This window comes from Artemia sp. Qi Xiang Cuo, chromosome 6 (assembly GCF_049724085.1).
Source record: "Artemia sp. Qi Xiang Cuo chromosome 6, ASM4972408v1, whole genome shotgun sequence".
In the NCBI taxonomy this organism is placed as follows: Eukaryota; Metazoa; Arthropoda; class Branchiopoda; order Anostraca; family Artemiidae; genus Artemia; species Artemia sp. Qi Xiang Cuo.
In genome coordinates this window covers 83,046,061-83,061,458 of record NC_142799.1, presented here as the reverse complement: position 1 = coordinate 83,061,458, position 15,398 = coordinate 83,046,061, and the positions used below count along the sequence as shown (strand labels likewise).

General features: G+C 37.8%; 1 protein-coding gene across 1 annotated transcript in view; it reads right to left on the bottom strand.

Annotated features, from left to right (window-relative positions):
- DCTN2-p50 (dynactin subunit 2) overlaps positions 1-15,398 on the bottom strand; it is a 61,844-nt gene that overhangs the window by 34,783 nt on the left and 11,663 nt on the right. The window contains exons 3-4 of the mRNA XM_089090421.1: positions 5,166-5,417; positions 879-1,009 (exon numbers count right to left, since the gene is read on the bottom strand). Coding sequence (XP_088946547.1) covers positions 879-1,009; positions 5,166-5,417 — 383 coding nt within the window. The remainder of the gene's footprint in view (positions 1-878; positions 1,010-5,165; positions 5,418-15,398) is intronic.

The following is a 15,398-nucleotide window of genomic DNA, read 5'->3' as shown; positions in this document are numbered from 1 at the left end:
CTTTCCATGGGATCTTACTTTTTTTTTTTTCTTCTAAATTTTCAACTATGAAGGTAAAAAAAAATTGGAAAAACACTAAAATACTTAAATAACTACTTCGGATAATGATAAAAAAATCCTCACAAGACCGTGAAATTCCAAAATCACTTTTTTTCTTTTCTTTTTTTATAAATTTGCTTTTTTTACTTTGCTTCTTCAGAAGTGCGATTATCGGCCACTGCTTTTTTTCTGATCCAAAAGGAAAATTTCGAGACTGCAAGTTACTGTTGAATTAAAAGTTAATAACATTTACCACTCCTAGATGTCCTTTAGTTGAATATTCTTTAAAATAGTTTTTAAATTTTCGGTTATTATGGGTCAAGGAACGTTCTTCACTAGTTTGCAACTATCGCTGCAACAATGATATAAGGATTAGGTACGCACGGGTTGTATATCAATGGCTACTTTGGTGAATTTATTAATCCATTAAGAGCAAGCTGAGAAAAAGTCAAACCTCCGGTGATACATATCTAAACAACGAAAGCAAAGAAGCCCGGCAGTTTAAGTGACTCCACAGGCAAAGGGCGCCAAATCTTTTCCTCTATCATTATCACTTAAACTTGGAGACTGTAGCCTTGAAATTATTCTGCAGTCTTCAGGACACTAAAGGTCACTAACACACTAAAAACAATTCTTGGTTGAATTATTGAAATGGTTTCACCTTGCAAAAAGGGACTTTTAGAGACCTTCTCCAGTTTTAGGGACTTTAACGTCAAATTGGCAGTTCTTTGAAAACTACAAGTAAAAGAAGATAGTGACAGCCTAGTTAGAAACAAGATATTAGAGGTAAAGTCTAAAACAGCTTAAAAATACCAAACAAACGAACAGTGAATTTCTACCTCTGAGCCTCCAAAGAAGTTTTAAACGATGCCCCAGTCACTTCCTCAGTTTTTAGGGAAACTAGCTGCTTAATAAGTTCTTCCACTTGTCCAGCTAAGACTGGCAATGGAACACCGTCGATCTGTTCCTCCTAAAATAGATATTTCTATTAAGAACTTATTTAAATTTGAAGAACTTATTTTATAAGTTATACAACATACATTCAGATCAAAGAATTATTCATCAAACTGAATAGCGCAGTATTGCTGTAAACTACATAAAATTCCAATAGCTTTACACTTTGGTCAATTAAAATGAAGATAATAAGAGGAGACTTTAGGAAGACTCTCTCGCTAGATTTTTCTAGATTGCTTTTTTTAGAATTTTCTGTTTTTAGTAGGCCTGCCATACATTGACATTTGCTTCCCAATCTAAAACCCAAATAAAAACTGTTGTTCTATTTGTTCAAATAATTGTCATTAAATGACAAATTTTATAGCATTCTTCTAAATGACCATACACTGAAGACATAAACACTATCTGTTGTGTATTCAAATTGTTCCAAAAAATTTCTATTAAATACAAAATTCACATGGCCCTTTTTTCAGATTAATTTGAAAAATATTTTTCTTCAAACGAAGACTTTCAAAGAAGAGTAAAGAGATACATTAAACTTAAGACGAGCAAAAAGAAATTGAAACGGTAATTCAAGTGAAAAACGAAGGTAAATCACTTCCAGTAAATAAGTAAAACACATTTTATTTTGATACCAAACAATTTTATTTTCCATTGTGCTTTTATTTGGCATAGCACCGACAAAGTAAAAGAAAAAAAAACCATAATAACCAAGATTGTTCAAAAAAACCAATGTAATGTAGATTGACAATTTTAATATATTTATATTCATTTCAAAGAGTCTCAACAGTTTTAGATTTATTAACATTACAAAAGAGATAAAGTTTAAAATGTATTTATTTTCAGTAAAGCAAATAACCCTCCGGTCTTTAAAAAGCACAGTACATCCTAAATATACAATTGTATATCCTATTTTTTTTTTTTTTTTTTTTTCTAAAATGAAATTTTATTTTATAGGAAGACTTCTGAGAATTCCGCTTTCAATCGAACCTAATGGCTGGACCTCGAATGGCGACGTCACTTGGTTTTTGTCGCTCGACAAAATGTATCCATCCTCTGTCAAAACTTAGATTCAGTGCATTGTTTCTTTTTCTTCATGGTGCATGGTGCACTCGCTTGGTGCAAGTTCTTTCTTGATTTTGTAGAAGAAGTCAAAACTTAGGCTTTGCTTAGGTCAAGGGTAAACCAGAATTATTCACTCAGTTGTTAATTAGAGCTAATTGCCAGAAGGTTTGTATCCTAACTACTTCTTGTGTGTTTTCAAATTTAGTCCTACTTCTGTTTGGGGTGGTTTCTTTGCGTTTTAAGTTTGGCTTAATTTCATTTTTTTTTATGTAGGTTTTGGGATTCAGTTATTTATTGATAATGATTTATGTTCGTTTTGCACTTAAATCACTATTTCACTTTATTTCTGCTCGTCCTAAAGTTATTGTAGCTCTTCACTTCTTTTTGAAAAACTGCTACTCCGAAGATTTTTTTTTCATTTATTTCTGTTCGTTTTATTGACATAGTTTTGTTTATATTGACTAATAAAAGCATTATTTGCACATTTTTATTGGTTTAAGAATAAAAATTTTGGATTCCAATTAATACTTCGAGTGAAATTTTGCAACAAGATTTAATAATAATTGCACAATAGAAATTCGGATGGATGGTTGCGTGGAATATTATTCATACAAATAAACTGAAAATCTACATAATCTTTGGACTTGTATAGGGCTGAAGCCATTCCAATCACCAGCAGATTGTAACCTTGAGTATAGACAAATATTAAGCAACAAAACCCCTCAACATGCCCATAAAGTTTCAACTTAATACCCTTCCCCATTACTGAGATATTGCAAACAAGCCCTTTTGAGAACCTGGATGCAGTTTCTTTTAATTTAGCTCAATACCCCCCTCAACATGCGCTGAAAGTTTCAACTTAATAAACTTAGCCACTCCTCAGATATCGCAGATACTCTTTCTGATAACCTTGGATGCACAAAGTGTCTTTGGATTTAGTTCAACATCCCCAGCAACATGCCCGGAAAGTGCCTTAGCTGTTCCTGGGATATTGGACAGAAACACTTTTGGTAATATTGATATACATAGTGTCTTTTGATTAATTTTACATTCCCCCCCGCCCATAATTGTCCCTGAAAGTTTCGCCTTAATATCATATCCTGTTTCAGAAGTATTGCATCTATGCCGTTTTGACAACCTGGGTGCACTTAAACTCTTTCGCAGTAGTAGTACCAGAAGCAGCAGTCGTAGCAGCAAAAGTACCAATCACAGTTGCAACCGCAGTAATAGTGATCACAGTCGCAAGTAGTCACAGTTGTAAGTAGTCTCAGTCACAAATAGTTGCAGCTGCAATTGGTCACGGTCACAAGTAGTCGTAGTTGCAAGTAGTCACAGTCGCAAGTATTCGCAATAGTAGTAGTATGCACATGGAATCTTTTGGTTAGTTCAAAAACCCCCTTAACATACCCTGAAGGTTTCAAGTTAATACCCTAAGGCGTTCCTGAAATATGGCTAATACGCCCTTTTGACCAGTTGAATGCGCATACTGTTTAGATTTAGTTAAGCATCCCTCTCAACATTTCCTGAAAGTTTCAGCTTAATACCCATAGCCTTAGTAGTTGCAGCAGCTTTAGTAGTAGCAGCATGCACATAGTGTCTTTTGATTAGTTCAACATCCCCCTCGTCATCCTTTGAAAGTTTCAACTTAATACCTAAGCCGTTCCCGAGATATTGCTGACACGTCCTTTGGTTAACCTGCATGCACACAGTGCGTTTTGATTTAGTTCAACATCCCCCCTTTCTCATTAACAAAACTTATATGTCAAATAAGGGCAACTTGCATAACTTACAGACATTTCCCCAAGGGCTCTAGGGGGTCATATCATCCCCGGAAGCGTAGCTATTAAACCTTTCAACCATTTTGAACAAAATGGCCATCTTGACATTTTGATCAGATGTCTATGGAAGGAGGACAGTAAAAACGGGCGGAGGACAGGGATTAACTGCCATCCAATGATTCTGCTACTTATAAAGGGCACTAGAACTTACACTTCTAGGTATTCTTCTAGATGGCCAACCATATATTAATATTTGCTTCGCAAGTTCAAAAAGAAAAAAACGCTGTGAACTCCATTTGTGGGAAAATTGGTTACGAGATCCGAAATTTAAAAGCTTATTATATAGATAGCTTACCACAAACTGAAGTCTGCTTCGCAACTTAGAAACTTGTCGCGGGTCTACTTTTTGGAAGAGCGGTAATTAGATTCTAAATTTTAGACTCCCAAATTTTTTCCAGAAAAGTAAAACTACTTCGGAACAAAGTACCAATTATGACAAGCTTTTATCCCAGGACCATCTAAAGAAACCCCTGTTCTTTTTCTGACGGGGGGGGGGCTGAGGGGAACAGAGCAGATAAAGGAAAAAAAATTATGGGGTACTAATACAATACGTAGTTTAGGAGGTTGAAACTCCCATGGTCCTTCTAATCTTTTTGTTTGTTTTGAAACAATATTTTTGAGGTACAACACCTATATCTAAAAAAAAAACGGTAAATAGTATGGCTGTTCTGAAAAGAGACCACATTTTTTCTCTTCAAATTATTTGCCTTCCCAAACAGTTATTGTCACGTGAAGAGATCAACATTGCCAACACCTGAAAAACATTATTCAAATAAGTAGGCCAGACAAGCTAACCCAATAGTAGTAAACTTCGAATCGACTATTAGGCGCTTTAAAACTATTTGGCGTGCTATTTTCTGTCCAAGTTTTATATTATGTAAATATAGGTTTTACTCTTTTAAATAGTTTAAAAATAATCTAAAATATGATGAACAAAGCTATGTTTATTCGAAGGCAAAGCGCTTTCTCCTTGTTTTCAATACCAAAAGTAAGTGTTCGTTGTTGATATTGATGACCACTCATTCATGGGGTTTGATTGGAAATCAACGCAAAGTTATCCTAAGTGCTAAAAGTGACAACAAAATTCATATTGTGTAAAATAAATAAAAACGATATATAAAAAAAAATATTTGAAATGCAAGCTACAAAATTAAAATAAAACAAAAACAGAAGATGTTAAAAGTCAGAAAGATAATAGAAAATAATGTAAACAAAACAAGAAAAAAAAAGACTAAGCTGCCTAAAATGACAACAAAGATTTAAGGGCACCTTTGCAGACGCCAAGTCTTCCAGGAGCTCTTTCGTTTCGCATTGAAGTCGACGAAATTTCTGAAGAGGAGTTTCAGGCTCACCCTGCGCTTGAAGTTCCCATAGATCATTTTGGGCATTGTAACCACTCTTCTTTCTTTTGGCAATGTTGTCAGAAAAATCGACTTTAGAGCCATCTAGCCATCTGCCACGAAATTTGGAAATGGATTCATTTGTGCTAATATGGAGCTGCTCAATCGAATCGCTTGTGTCCTAAAATTAAGAAAAGTTGTTTTTAAACAGTGTGGAAATAAATAGTATATCAAACAGTATATTAACTAGAAATACAAAAAAAAGGTGTTTGTTTCAATATTAACAAAAGTAGAGATAAATGCTGAGAACAGATGATGGCAGTCAGCACAAAGAGAGACAATACAAAGTCGATGGGGCCAACTGAGGCTTAGTAAAAAGAGGGTGGGTGGCATACTTTTCGAATTGAAATTCTGGGGTAAAACTAAATTTATAATAGCTTTTTTTTTACCTTTTTAACGATAATCACCACGATTTTTTTGTATCTGGTTTTATGGCACCATAATCTGATAATACCTCAAGAAGATAAGTAAATATTATTTTTGGATAGCCTTTTGGGATGGTTGATTTCATATGGTAACAATACTTCAAACAAGTCTCGTTTAGGTACTCCTGGCGACGAGTTCAACCAGCTGAGCTTATGTAAAGCAAAGCTTATGTATATAACATCTCTACTTTTTTTAAGTTGGCCTGTTCAAAATTTGAATAAACAAATATTGGAGCCACCTCAGCTTTCACTCAATATTTTATTTTATTCTTCGTTTTCCAGCAACACCTGGTGGAGCTCAAGGTGTCACTGCCGACACACCCACTGTTGTGAATTATGTCTCCAGTCTTCTCCTGGCTTAGTTCCTGCTAAACTACACTATTTATGATGTCTATTAGTTTTTGAGACAATTTTAATTTGAATGCCGATTTGTTTCTTATAAGCGATGAAAGCGATTCGAATGATTGCCCAACACTTGTCCTACCAGTGTTGCTAGTGAAGCATTTTTAGCGATTTGCCGTCGACGTGCTTTGCGGTCGACAGCAAAGCACGGCAACGCACTTTTATGTCTCAGCCATAGAAATCTTGGCCAAGGTGTCACAGTGACGTAGCTCTGCTAGCTATGGCATTCAACAAGTCATACTGTACATAAAATCATAGAATGGAAGAAGTCAAGACATTCCTACAATTGTTCAATGGAATTGGTAATACAACATTTACCATTTGTTGTCGCTCTTATTGCTTAAGTTTTTGGAGCCAGGGAAAAGAAGGACAAGCATATTCATTACTCGATCCAATGCAATCTATGAATAGCAGAACAAGAAATTGATCGGATAGAACGTTGCACCCACGAAGGCTGTACTAGCGAAAGGCTTAATAACTGTATTTCAATTTCCTATATAGGCCTACTCATAAAAATTTCAAAGCGACCGATGCACAGCAAAAAAATTTCCTAAGCAGCTGTTATTACAAGATATTGACTAACAGCTTTTCTATCATCCAGAATTTTATTTGGTCATTTGCAGAAATTTGTTCGAAATATTTTCTGCATTTTCTCAGCTACTTTTTGCTCCTTATTCATTGCATATGTTTTGGTAGGCTCGGGTATTTTTTGTTTCCTCCAAAATAATGTTTTTGAAATTTGATCTTAAGCAGGTTGGTCATAACTATTTGAATCAACACTCTGTGGTTTCGTTGCTTACTTACGAAGTTGGTGATTAATGTATAAGGCAATAGCTGTCTTAAAACGTTGCTATGCTTCTGAAGCTGCATCTTAAATTTCTTTTATGTTCAAATCAAGCAGGATTTTGCTACAATAAGAGTAGTTTTCTACCTAGATTACTTCCAGATTCATTCTTATACGTTGTTCTTTAGACAAAACATATATCATTCTAAAAATACCCTCTACAGCTTTGTTATAGTAATTTTTTAACATGCAGCAACGGATACGGTAAAAAAAAAAGCAATTTCAGCAACTTCCACAGAATCCTCAAACTTTCAAATATTTTTAAAGACAAACTTACTTTTCTCCAATGCTTCAGCTATTTTTTTTTTTTTTTTTTTTTTTTTTTTTTATTCTTTTTTTCTTCTTTACCTTCTTTTGAAGGTGTCAACAGAGGGATTTGCAGGGATAATATCCCCAGAAAGATCGTTCCAGATAAAAGTGCAATGCCGGATGAAGCTGTACCTCAAACACTCGGTTTTCGGCGTATTCTCCTTTAGATAACTGGACCGATCTATGTGCCTTCGTGTCTGCCTTGTCAGCTGGACAAAGAGGGCACAATTCGAGAGAGCTTGTCTGATGGAGGCGAATTCATGTCCTTGTAGAAAACAGCCATCGACACTACATCAAACCTTTCATTTAGAGGCTGGAGCAATTATTGTGTAGAGGCACAGCCCGCCCTGTTTGCCCTATTCTGGATCTTCTGAAGTGGTGCCAACAGCGTTTTCGGATTACCAGCAAATAGCGGGCATCCATATTCAGCTATGGGTCTGATGCAAGACTTGTAGAGTGGGATGATCGAGCTTGATGGAAGAAGGTTTTTGCACCGAAGAGTAACTCCCAGCTTTCTTGCGCAGGAGGTTCTCACCCGATCAAGGTGGTTGTTCCAAGAGAGATCGGTGGAGAAATGAATCCCCAGTAGACGAAGCTCGTCGACCCAGTTTATAGCTTCATTTTTGAAGATGAAACTGGGGTGTTCACGTGGCACCATTGATCGGGTAATTAGAAGCTCCTTTGTTTTCGATGCATTGAAGTTGATCATCCATGCACCAGACCACTTTTCAATTTTCAAAAGATCCATCTGTAAGGAAAGGGAGGCTTGTGTTGAGTCTTCGTGTTTAGGGACGGCTGAGTGTGTCGTAGTATCGTCGGCAAAGTGATGCAGAGGGTTTGCGAGGTTGTCTCCCATGTCGTTTATGTAGATAAGGAAGAGCGTAGGTCTCAAGACAATGCCCTGGGGCACCCCTGCTTTCACTGGATATTCGCGGGAAACAAACCTGCCAAGAATAGCATGCATTGAGCGATCGGAAAGAAAGCTCTCAATCGCTTTTAACATGCATCCCTAAACACCATACACAAAGAGCTTCTTTAGCAGGCCAGGGTGTCATACTCTGTCAAAAGCTTTAGCAATGTCAAAGGATAATAGCCTGATGTCCAATCCCATTGCCAGTAATTCTATCCACTCCTGATACTGGGCCACTAGGCAGTCTAATGTTGAGCGTTTCCGGCGGAATCCATATTGGCGATCGCCTAGAAGATCATTTGATTCCAGGTACTGAAGAAGTGTTTTATTGGAGACGCTCTCGTAGACTTTGCCAACACGGGAGAGAAGGCTAATAGGCCTGTAGGAGCCCACGCTCGTTGGATCGCCATCTGGCTTTAGAGTAGGTATAACATGGGCGGACTTACATGTTCGTGGGAAGGTTCCGGAGCAAAAGCACAGCCGGAAAATCAATGACAACGGTCCAGCTATTTCAGTACTGCAGGATTTGAAGACATTTGGTATGTTGTCAGGACCTGTGGCTTTGGTCAGATCCAGATGTTGCGGAATGCGAAGGATCTTGGGAGCAGAAAAATTCACGCGTTCCAGGACAGTGTCGGTTCGGTCGGAGAATTTTGGCACTTCTCTACCGTCATCGTCTAGATTCGAAAATTCGGCAAAAGCCTTAGTAAGAGCTTCAACCTTTGCCGGTGGATCTTGTACCACTGTCCCAGTACTCTGGAGAGAAGGAATTGCGGTCCCCTTGGACGACGGTAAAGCCTCCTTGACAATTTTCCACCAACTCTTTGCCGAAGCAAGTTGAATTTTGGTGGCAAATTCCTCCTTATACTGAACCCAGGACTGCCGAATAACTCGGACTGCATCTTTGCGCGCATTTATGAATGTAATTCTGTCCTCTCAACTCTTCGAAAGTAGCCATCGCTTGTGCGCCTTTTGCTTTGCTCGGATTGTCTTCATACACTGGACGTTAAACCAGGGCTTGTCCTTGCTGGACACCTGGGTCCGATCTGAAGGGATATGTTTTACGATAGTCAATTATGGCCCGGTGGTACTTATCTGCAGCTTTCTCTGGGCCTTTCAGGAGGAAGGCTCTCCACTTCTGAGAAAAAAGGGTGTTTCTCAAACCGTCCCAATCACCTCTTTTGCATAGCCAGATTGTTTATTCATGCTTTACTGGAGGCGGAATACGCAGGTTTCCACGTGCAACGACGGCAACGTGGTCACTGGTGAAAATATGAGCGTCTACCTTAAAGTAATCAGGGTGATCTGTAAGGAATAGGTGAGGACGAGATGATCCGTTTGGGCCATGATGCGTGTCGAAATCGACAAGCTGTTCCAGCCCGTAAGAGAGAGATAGATCATACAAGTGCGAGCCTTCCCAATCAGTATTTTTGCTGCGAAGCCGCACGCTATAATGGACGTTGAAGTCTCTATAAAGGATAATTACAGACTTAGCGTACTTGCCCCGAATATATTCAAGGGAGGTTTCAATGCAGCTGGTAATCTGGTAAGTTGGAGGGTTACCGACACGGTACCGACAATCACGGATTTATTTGGGAGGGTCACCCTGACCCACAGAGCTTCTTCGCCTGCTGAATCTGGTATGTTCAGGCATGAATAAGGTATATGGCTCTGTATATAAGCAGCGACACCTCCTCCTCCGTATTTAGTACCTTCAGTACATTCTTGATCCTGCCTGAGGAGCGTGTATCCCTGTATGGCAACCTCACTGCTGTGAATTTTTTGGTTTAGATTGGTCTCAGTGTTACACATGATAGATGGCTTGACAGAGTTCACTAAATGTAGGAACTGGTCAAACTTAGATCTGAGAACTCGTACATTGCAGTGGGCTACCGTAAACAGGTCCGTTTGGATGGTCGGTGGACGTGCTACAGGTCGTCGTCGAAATGGCTGTTTGGTCCAAGGCTTTTTATTGTTAATCATAACCAGGTAAAAGAAGCTTTGCCGGGTGGTTAGCCCAACAAAGCCCATAAATCCATTGCCATGCATCATTAGACGGGGAACGGTGCCACCTGTCACGCACCTCATTACCGTATCTTCAGCATGGAGGTTGTACCCCATAATGGGTCAGGATTCGGCACAAGTGCCTCCCACCATATTTCCATCGAATTTACAAGAGCGCAAACATTTTTATCCCAAGCTCTTTTTGCGTCGATTAAAACATATCTCTTTTTTCCACATCATCCAGAGTTTTATGCGATCCTTTGCTCAGACATTTTCTAATTATTTTCTGCATTTTCTCAGTTACTTTTTCACTTTCTTCATTTCATATTTGTTGTCGAGATTCAGATAATTTTTATTTCCTCCAAAATAATGTTTTAGAAACTTGATCTCGAGCATGGTGGTCGTAACATATTTGAATTAGCTCTCTGTAATTTCGTTACATATATACGAAGTTAATTATCATAGGCAGCGCAATCGCGCTGCCTAAGTAAAGAACGATGTTGCAACAACGTATTATTTATTATTATTTTTTTCCTTTAGACCAGGGCACTTTGTATCGAAGGAGTTGTCGTAGAAACTTGGAAAAGGTTTCATTCGATTGGAAATTAGAATGGCCAGTGCCCTTTTTAATAGTCGAAAGAGATTGGAAGGCAACTAACACCCCTTCCACGTCCACCATTTCCCCAAAAACATCCAATCAAAATTTTGAGATAGCCATTTTGTTCAGCGTAGTTGATTTCCAGAAAGAAATTATGTTTTTGAGGGGGACACTCTCCCACAGCCCTCAAGGCAAGGGTTGTGATTTATGCCCTGGGGGCATATAAGGTTTTTATAGAAAGCTTTGACGTAGCAACTTCAAAAAGGGCTCATTCGATTGGAAATTGAAATGACTAGTGCCCTTTTTAATAGTCGAAAGTGATTGGAAGGCAACTAACCCCCCTCTCACGCCCACCTATTCCCCAAACCCATACAATTAAAATTTTGAGATAGGCATTTTGTTCAACGTAGTTGAAAGTTATTGAAATCAAGTCTTTTAGGATGACAACCCCCCCCCCCAGAACCCTCAGGGCCATGGTTGTACAGTATGTCCGGGGGGCATGTAAGGTTTGTATTGAGCGTTTTGTGATAAAAACTTCAAAAAGGGCTAATTCGATTTAAGATTGAAAGGACTAGTGCCCTTTTGAATAGTCGGAAGTGATTGGAAGGCAACTAACACCCCTTCCACGCCCACCATTTATCCAAACACATCCAATCAGCATTTTGAGATAGTCATTTTGTTTAAATTAGTGGAAAGGTCCAGAAATTATATCTTTGAGGATGACACTCTCCCCACAGCCCTCAGGGTAAGGGTTGTAAGTTATGCCCTGGGGGCATATCAGGTTTTTATTGAAGGTTTTGTCGTAGAAACTTGAAAAAGGGCTTATTCGATTGGAAATTCAAAGGGCTAGTGTCCTTTTTCATAGTCGAAAGTGATTGGAGGGCAACTGACACCCCTCTCACGCCGATCATTTCCCCAAACACATCCAATCAAATTTTTTAGATAGCTATTTTGTTCAACGTAGTTAAAAGTTTTAGAAATTAGGTCTTTTAGGATGATAACCCCCTCAGAGCCCTCGGAGCAAGGGTTGTAAGCTATGCCCTGGGGGCATATAAGGTTTTTATACATAGTGATGTTATACAAATATCAAAAAGGCCTCACTCGATTGTAAATTAGAATTACTTGTGCCCTTTTTAATAGCCGAAAGTGATTGGAGAATAACTAACACCCCTCTCACACCCACCACTTCCCCAACCAAATCCAATAAAAATTTTTAGATAGACATTTTGTTCGACGTAGTTGACAAGTCTGGAAATTATGTTTTTGAGGATGACACTCCCCCCAGAGCCCTCAGAGCAAGGGTTGTAAGTTATACCCTGGGGCATATATGGTTTTTTTATGGAGAACGTTGTCGTAGAAACTTCAAAAAGGAATCATTCGATTGGAAGTTTAAAGGCTAGTGCCCTTTTTAATAGTCGAAAGCGATTGGTGGGCAAGTAACCCTCCTCTCAAGCCCATCATTTCCGCAAATACAGTAAATCAGAATTTTGAGATAGCCATTTTGTTCAACGTAGTTAAAGATCCGGAAACGATGTCTTTGAGGATGACAACCCCCTCATCCCCTCACGGCAAGGGTTGTAAGTTATACCCTGGGGGCATATAAGGTTCTTATAGAAAGCGTTCGTAGAAACTTCAAAAGGGGCTCATTTGATTAGAAATTGAAATGGCAAGTGACATTTTAAATAGTCTAAAGGGATTGGAAGGCAACTAACACCTCTTCGAACCCCACCATTTATCCAAATACATCCAATAAAAATTTTGAGATAGTCATTTTGTTCAAATTGGTGGAGAGGTCCGTAAATTATACTATTTAGGATGACACCCCCACTACAGCCCTAATGGTAAGGTTTTTAAGCTCGGCACTTGGGTCAAGTAAGGTTTTTATTGAAAACTTTGTCACAGAAAATTCAAAAAGGGCTCATTCGATTGGAAATTCAAAGGGCTAGTGCCCTTTTTCTCGAAAATCGAAAGTGATTGGAGGGCAACTAACCCCCCTCTCACGCCCACCTTTCCCCCAAACACATCCAATCAAAATTTCTAGATAGCCATATTGTTCAATGTAGTTGAAAGTTTTAGAAATTAAGTCTTTGAGGATGATAACCCCTTCAAAGCCCTCAGGGCAAGGGTTGTAAGTTCTGCCCTGGGTACATATAAGGTTTTTATAGATAATGATCTTGTAGAAACTTCAAAAAGGGCTCATTCAATTCGAAATTATTAGGGCTTGTGCCCTATTTAATAGTCGAAAGTGGAGGATAACTAACACCCCTCTCACACCCACCATTTCTCCAAACACATCCAATCAAAATTTTGAGATAGCCATTTTGTTCGACGTACTTAAAAGTCCGGAAATTATGTTTTTGAGGATGACAGTCCCCCCCCCAGCCCTCGGGGCAAAAATTGTAAACTATGCCATGGGGGCATATAAGGTGTTTTTATAGAAAGTGTTGTCGTAGAAACTTACACGAGGGCGCATTCAATTGGAAATTGAAAGGGCTAGATTCGAAATTGACAGGGCTAGTGCGCTTTTTAAAAGTCGAAAGTGATTGGACGGCCCGACATTTTTATAGTAAAGATCGATGTGGGTATAATGTACTATTATTTTTTAGACCAGGGCACGTCGTATAAAGTTCTGACCAATCACAGAGCACCATAAGTCAGCCGAAAAACGCCATATATATATTGGGGTGTCCACTTTGAGAACATACCCTCCAATGTATATGTATAAGATGTAAAAAGAAAAGAAAAGTAAGCTAAAACATGTTTATTGCTTAAATGTATTCAACAACAAAAAAGAAATATTTGGAAAAAATGTATATATTTATATAATAAGAACAACATTTAAATGTCACTATTACTCATCCAAAAATGATGATTCTATAATATTACATTTAGCACTCTTAGGTATTTGATCAGGTATCGACTGTGCAAAGTATCTCACTTCATCTTTAGGCCGATGATATATGCCTTCAAATTCGGGGCAGTGAAATTCTTCTAAATTAAAAAGTTGAATATCAGGTTAACATTTTTCAATTTAAATTTTGTCTCTAGGAACATTACCTTTTATAAATAATATCTTAACTCCAGAAAAGTTACATATTTCCTTCACTTCTTCCATAACAGTTTTCAGTTCTGAACCATTTTCATTATAAGGCTTAATCACTCGTTCGTAAAACCCCTTTTGGTTCATATGATGTAATGTAGAACCCCACAATCTTCTACCATATTCATAGACATTGTATTTTACTTCCCAATGGTAACAGTCGATTTCTTTACTAAGTTCATCTGGCAATAAGAATGCTGCTTCAAAAAGAATACGACAAGATGAATTTTTCCGTCCAATAAATTCCGTATCGAATAGTCCAATTTACTTGATCCTAAAGATCATAAATTAAAACACTGTTGAACTAATGATTTTAAAATGAGTTGTTCAAACACTTAACTTAAATTCCAAAGGCTAGAGACATCAATTGGGCTATTAACTGTACAGCCATTCATAAGGGCGTAACAGGGTTTTTCCAAGCCCCATGCTTTGCTCAAGGTTAAAAAGACGTGTTTCGTAATAGCGAAGGTAGTAGTTCGTTGATCCCAACAAAATCCAAGTGTCTTAGGGTTAAATCCTCGCACAACTAACGTTCAAGGTCAGAGATATCTATTGTGAAGAAGTTCATTGACTACAATAGTTACACAGCTTGTTTTTGCCTATGGTTATGGGGAGGAGTCGTAAGACCATCTGAATTCATTGCAGGGATGAGTTATAAAACCCTGTAGAACTGATTGTGGGGAGCTGTCATAAAAATTTCAGTGTCTATCGCATGCAAATGAAGCGTGGAAATTGTTACGCAGCTTAGCTTGTAGAGTATTACATGTTTGTTAAGATCATCATAAAAAATTGAATTTTTTAACTTCGAGATGTTTTTCTTTGTGAAGTTTTTTTTAATTGAGACGTTTTTTTAAACTTAAAGACGTTTTTGTTTTAACCTCGAGGCGTTTTTTTCTTCAATCTGTTTTTTTTACTTGGAGACGAAACTATGTCTTCGTGACGTTTTTGTTTAGACTTGGAGACGTTTTTTGCCTCGTCGTTTTTTGCGTTTTTTGCTTTAACTTCAAGATTTTTTTTATTCGCGATGTTTATTTTAACTTAGATACGTTTTTTTTTACTTCGAGACGCTTTTTTCTACTTCGAGATGTTTTTCCTTCGTGACGTTTTTTAACTTCGAGATGTTTTGTTTTAACTTCGAGATGTTTTTTTTTCTTCGGGACATTTTTATTTCTTCGTGACGTTTTTGTTTTAAGTTCAAAACGCTTTTTCTTACTTCGAGACGTATTTTACTTTGAGACAATTTTTTCCTCGCGACGTTTTTAACTTCAAGACGTCGTTTTTCACTTGTTACGTTTTTTTCTTCGATACGTTGTTGTTTAACCTCGAGATGCTTTTTTTACTCCGTGACGTTTTTTAACTTCGGGACGTTTGTTTTAACTTCGTGACTTTTCGCTTCGATACGTTTTTTTCTTTCGTGACGTTTTTCCTTTAACTATGAGATGTTTTTCTTTACTTCACGAGATTTTTTTCTTTGTTACATTTTCTTCTTGGAGACGTTGTTTTTTAACCT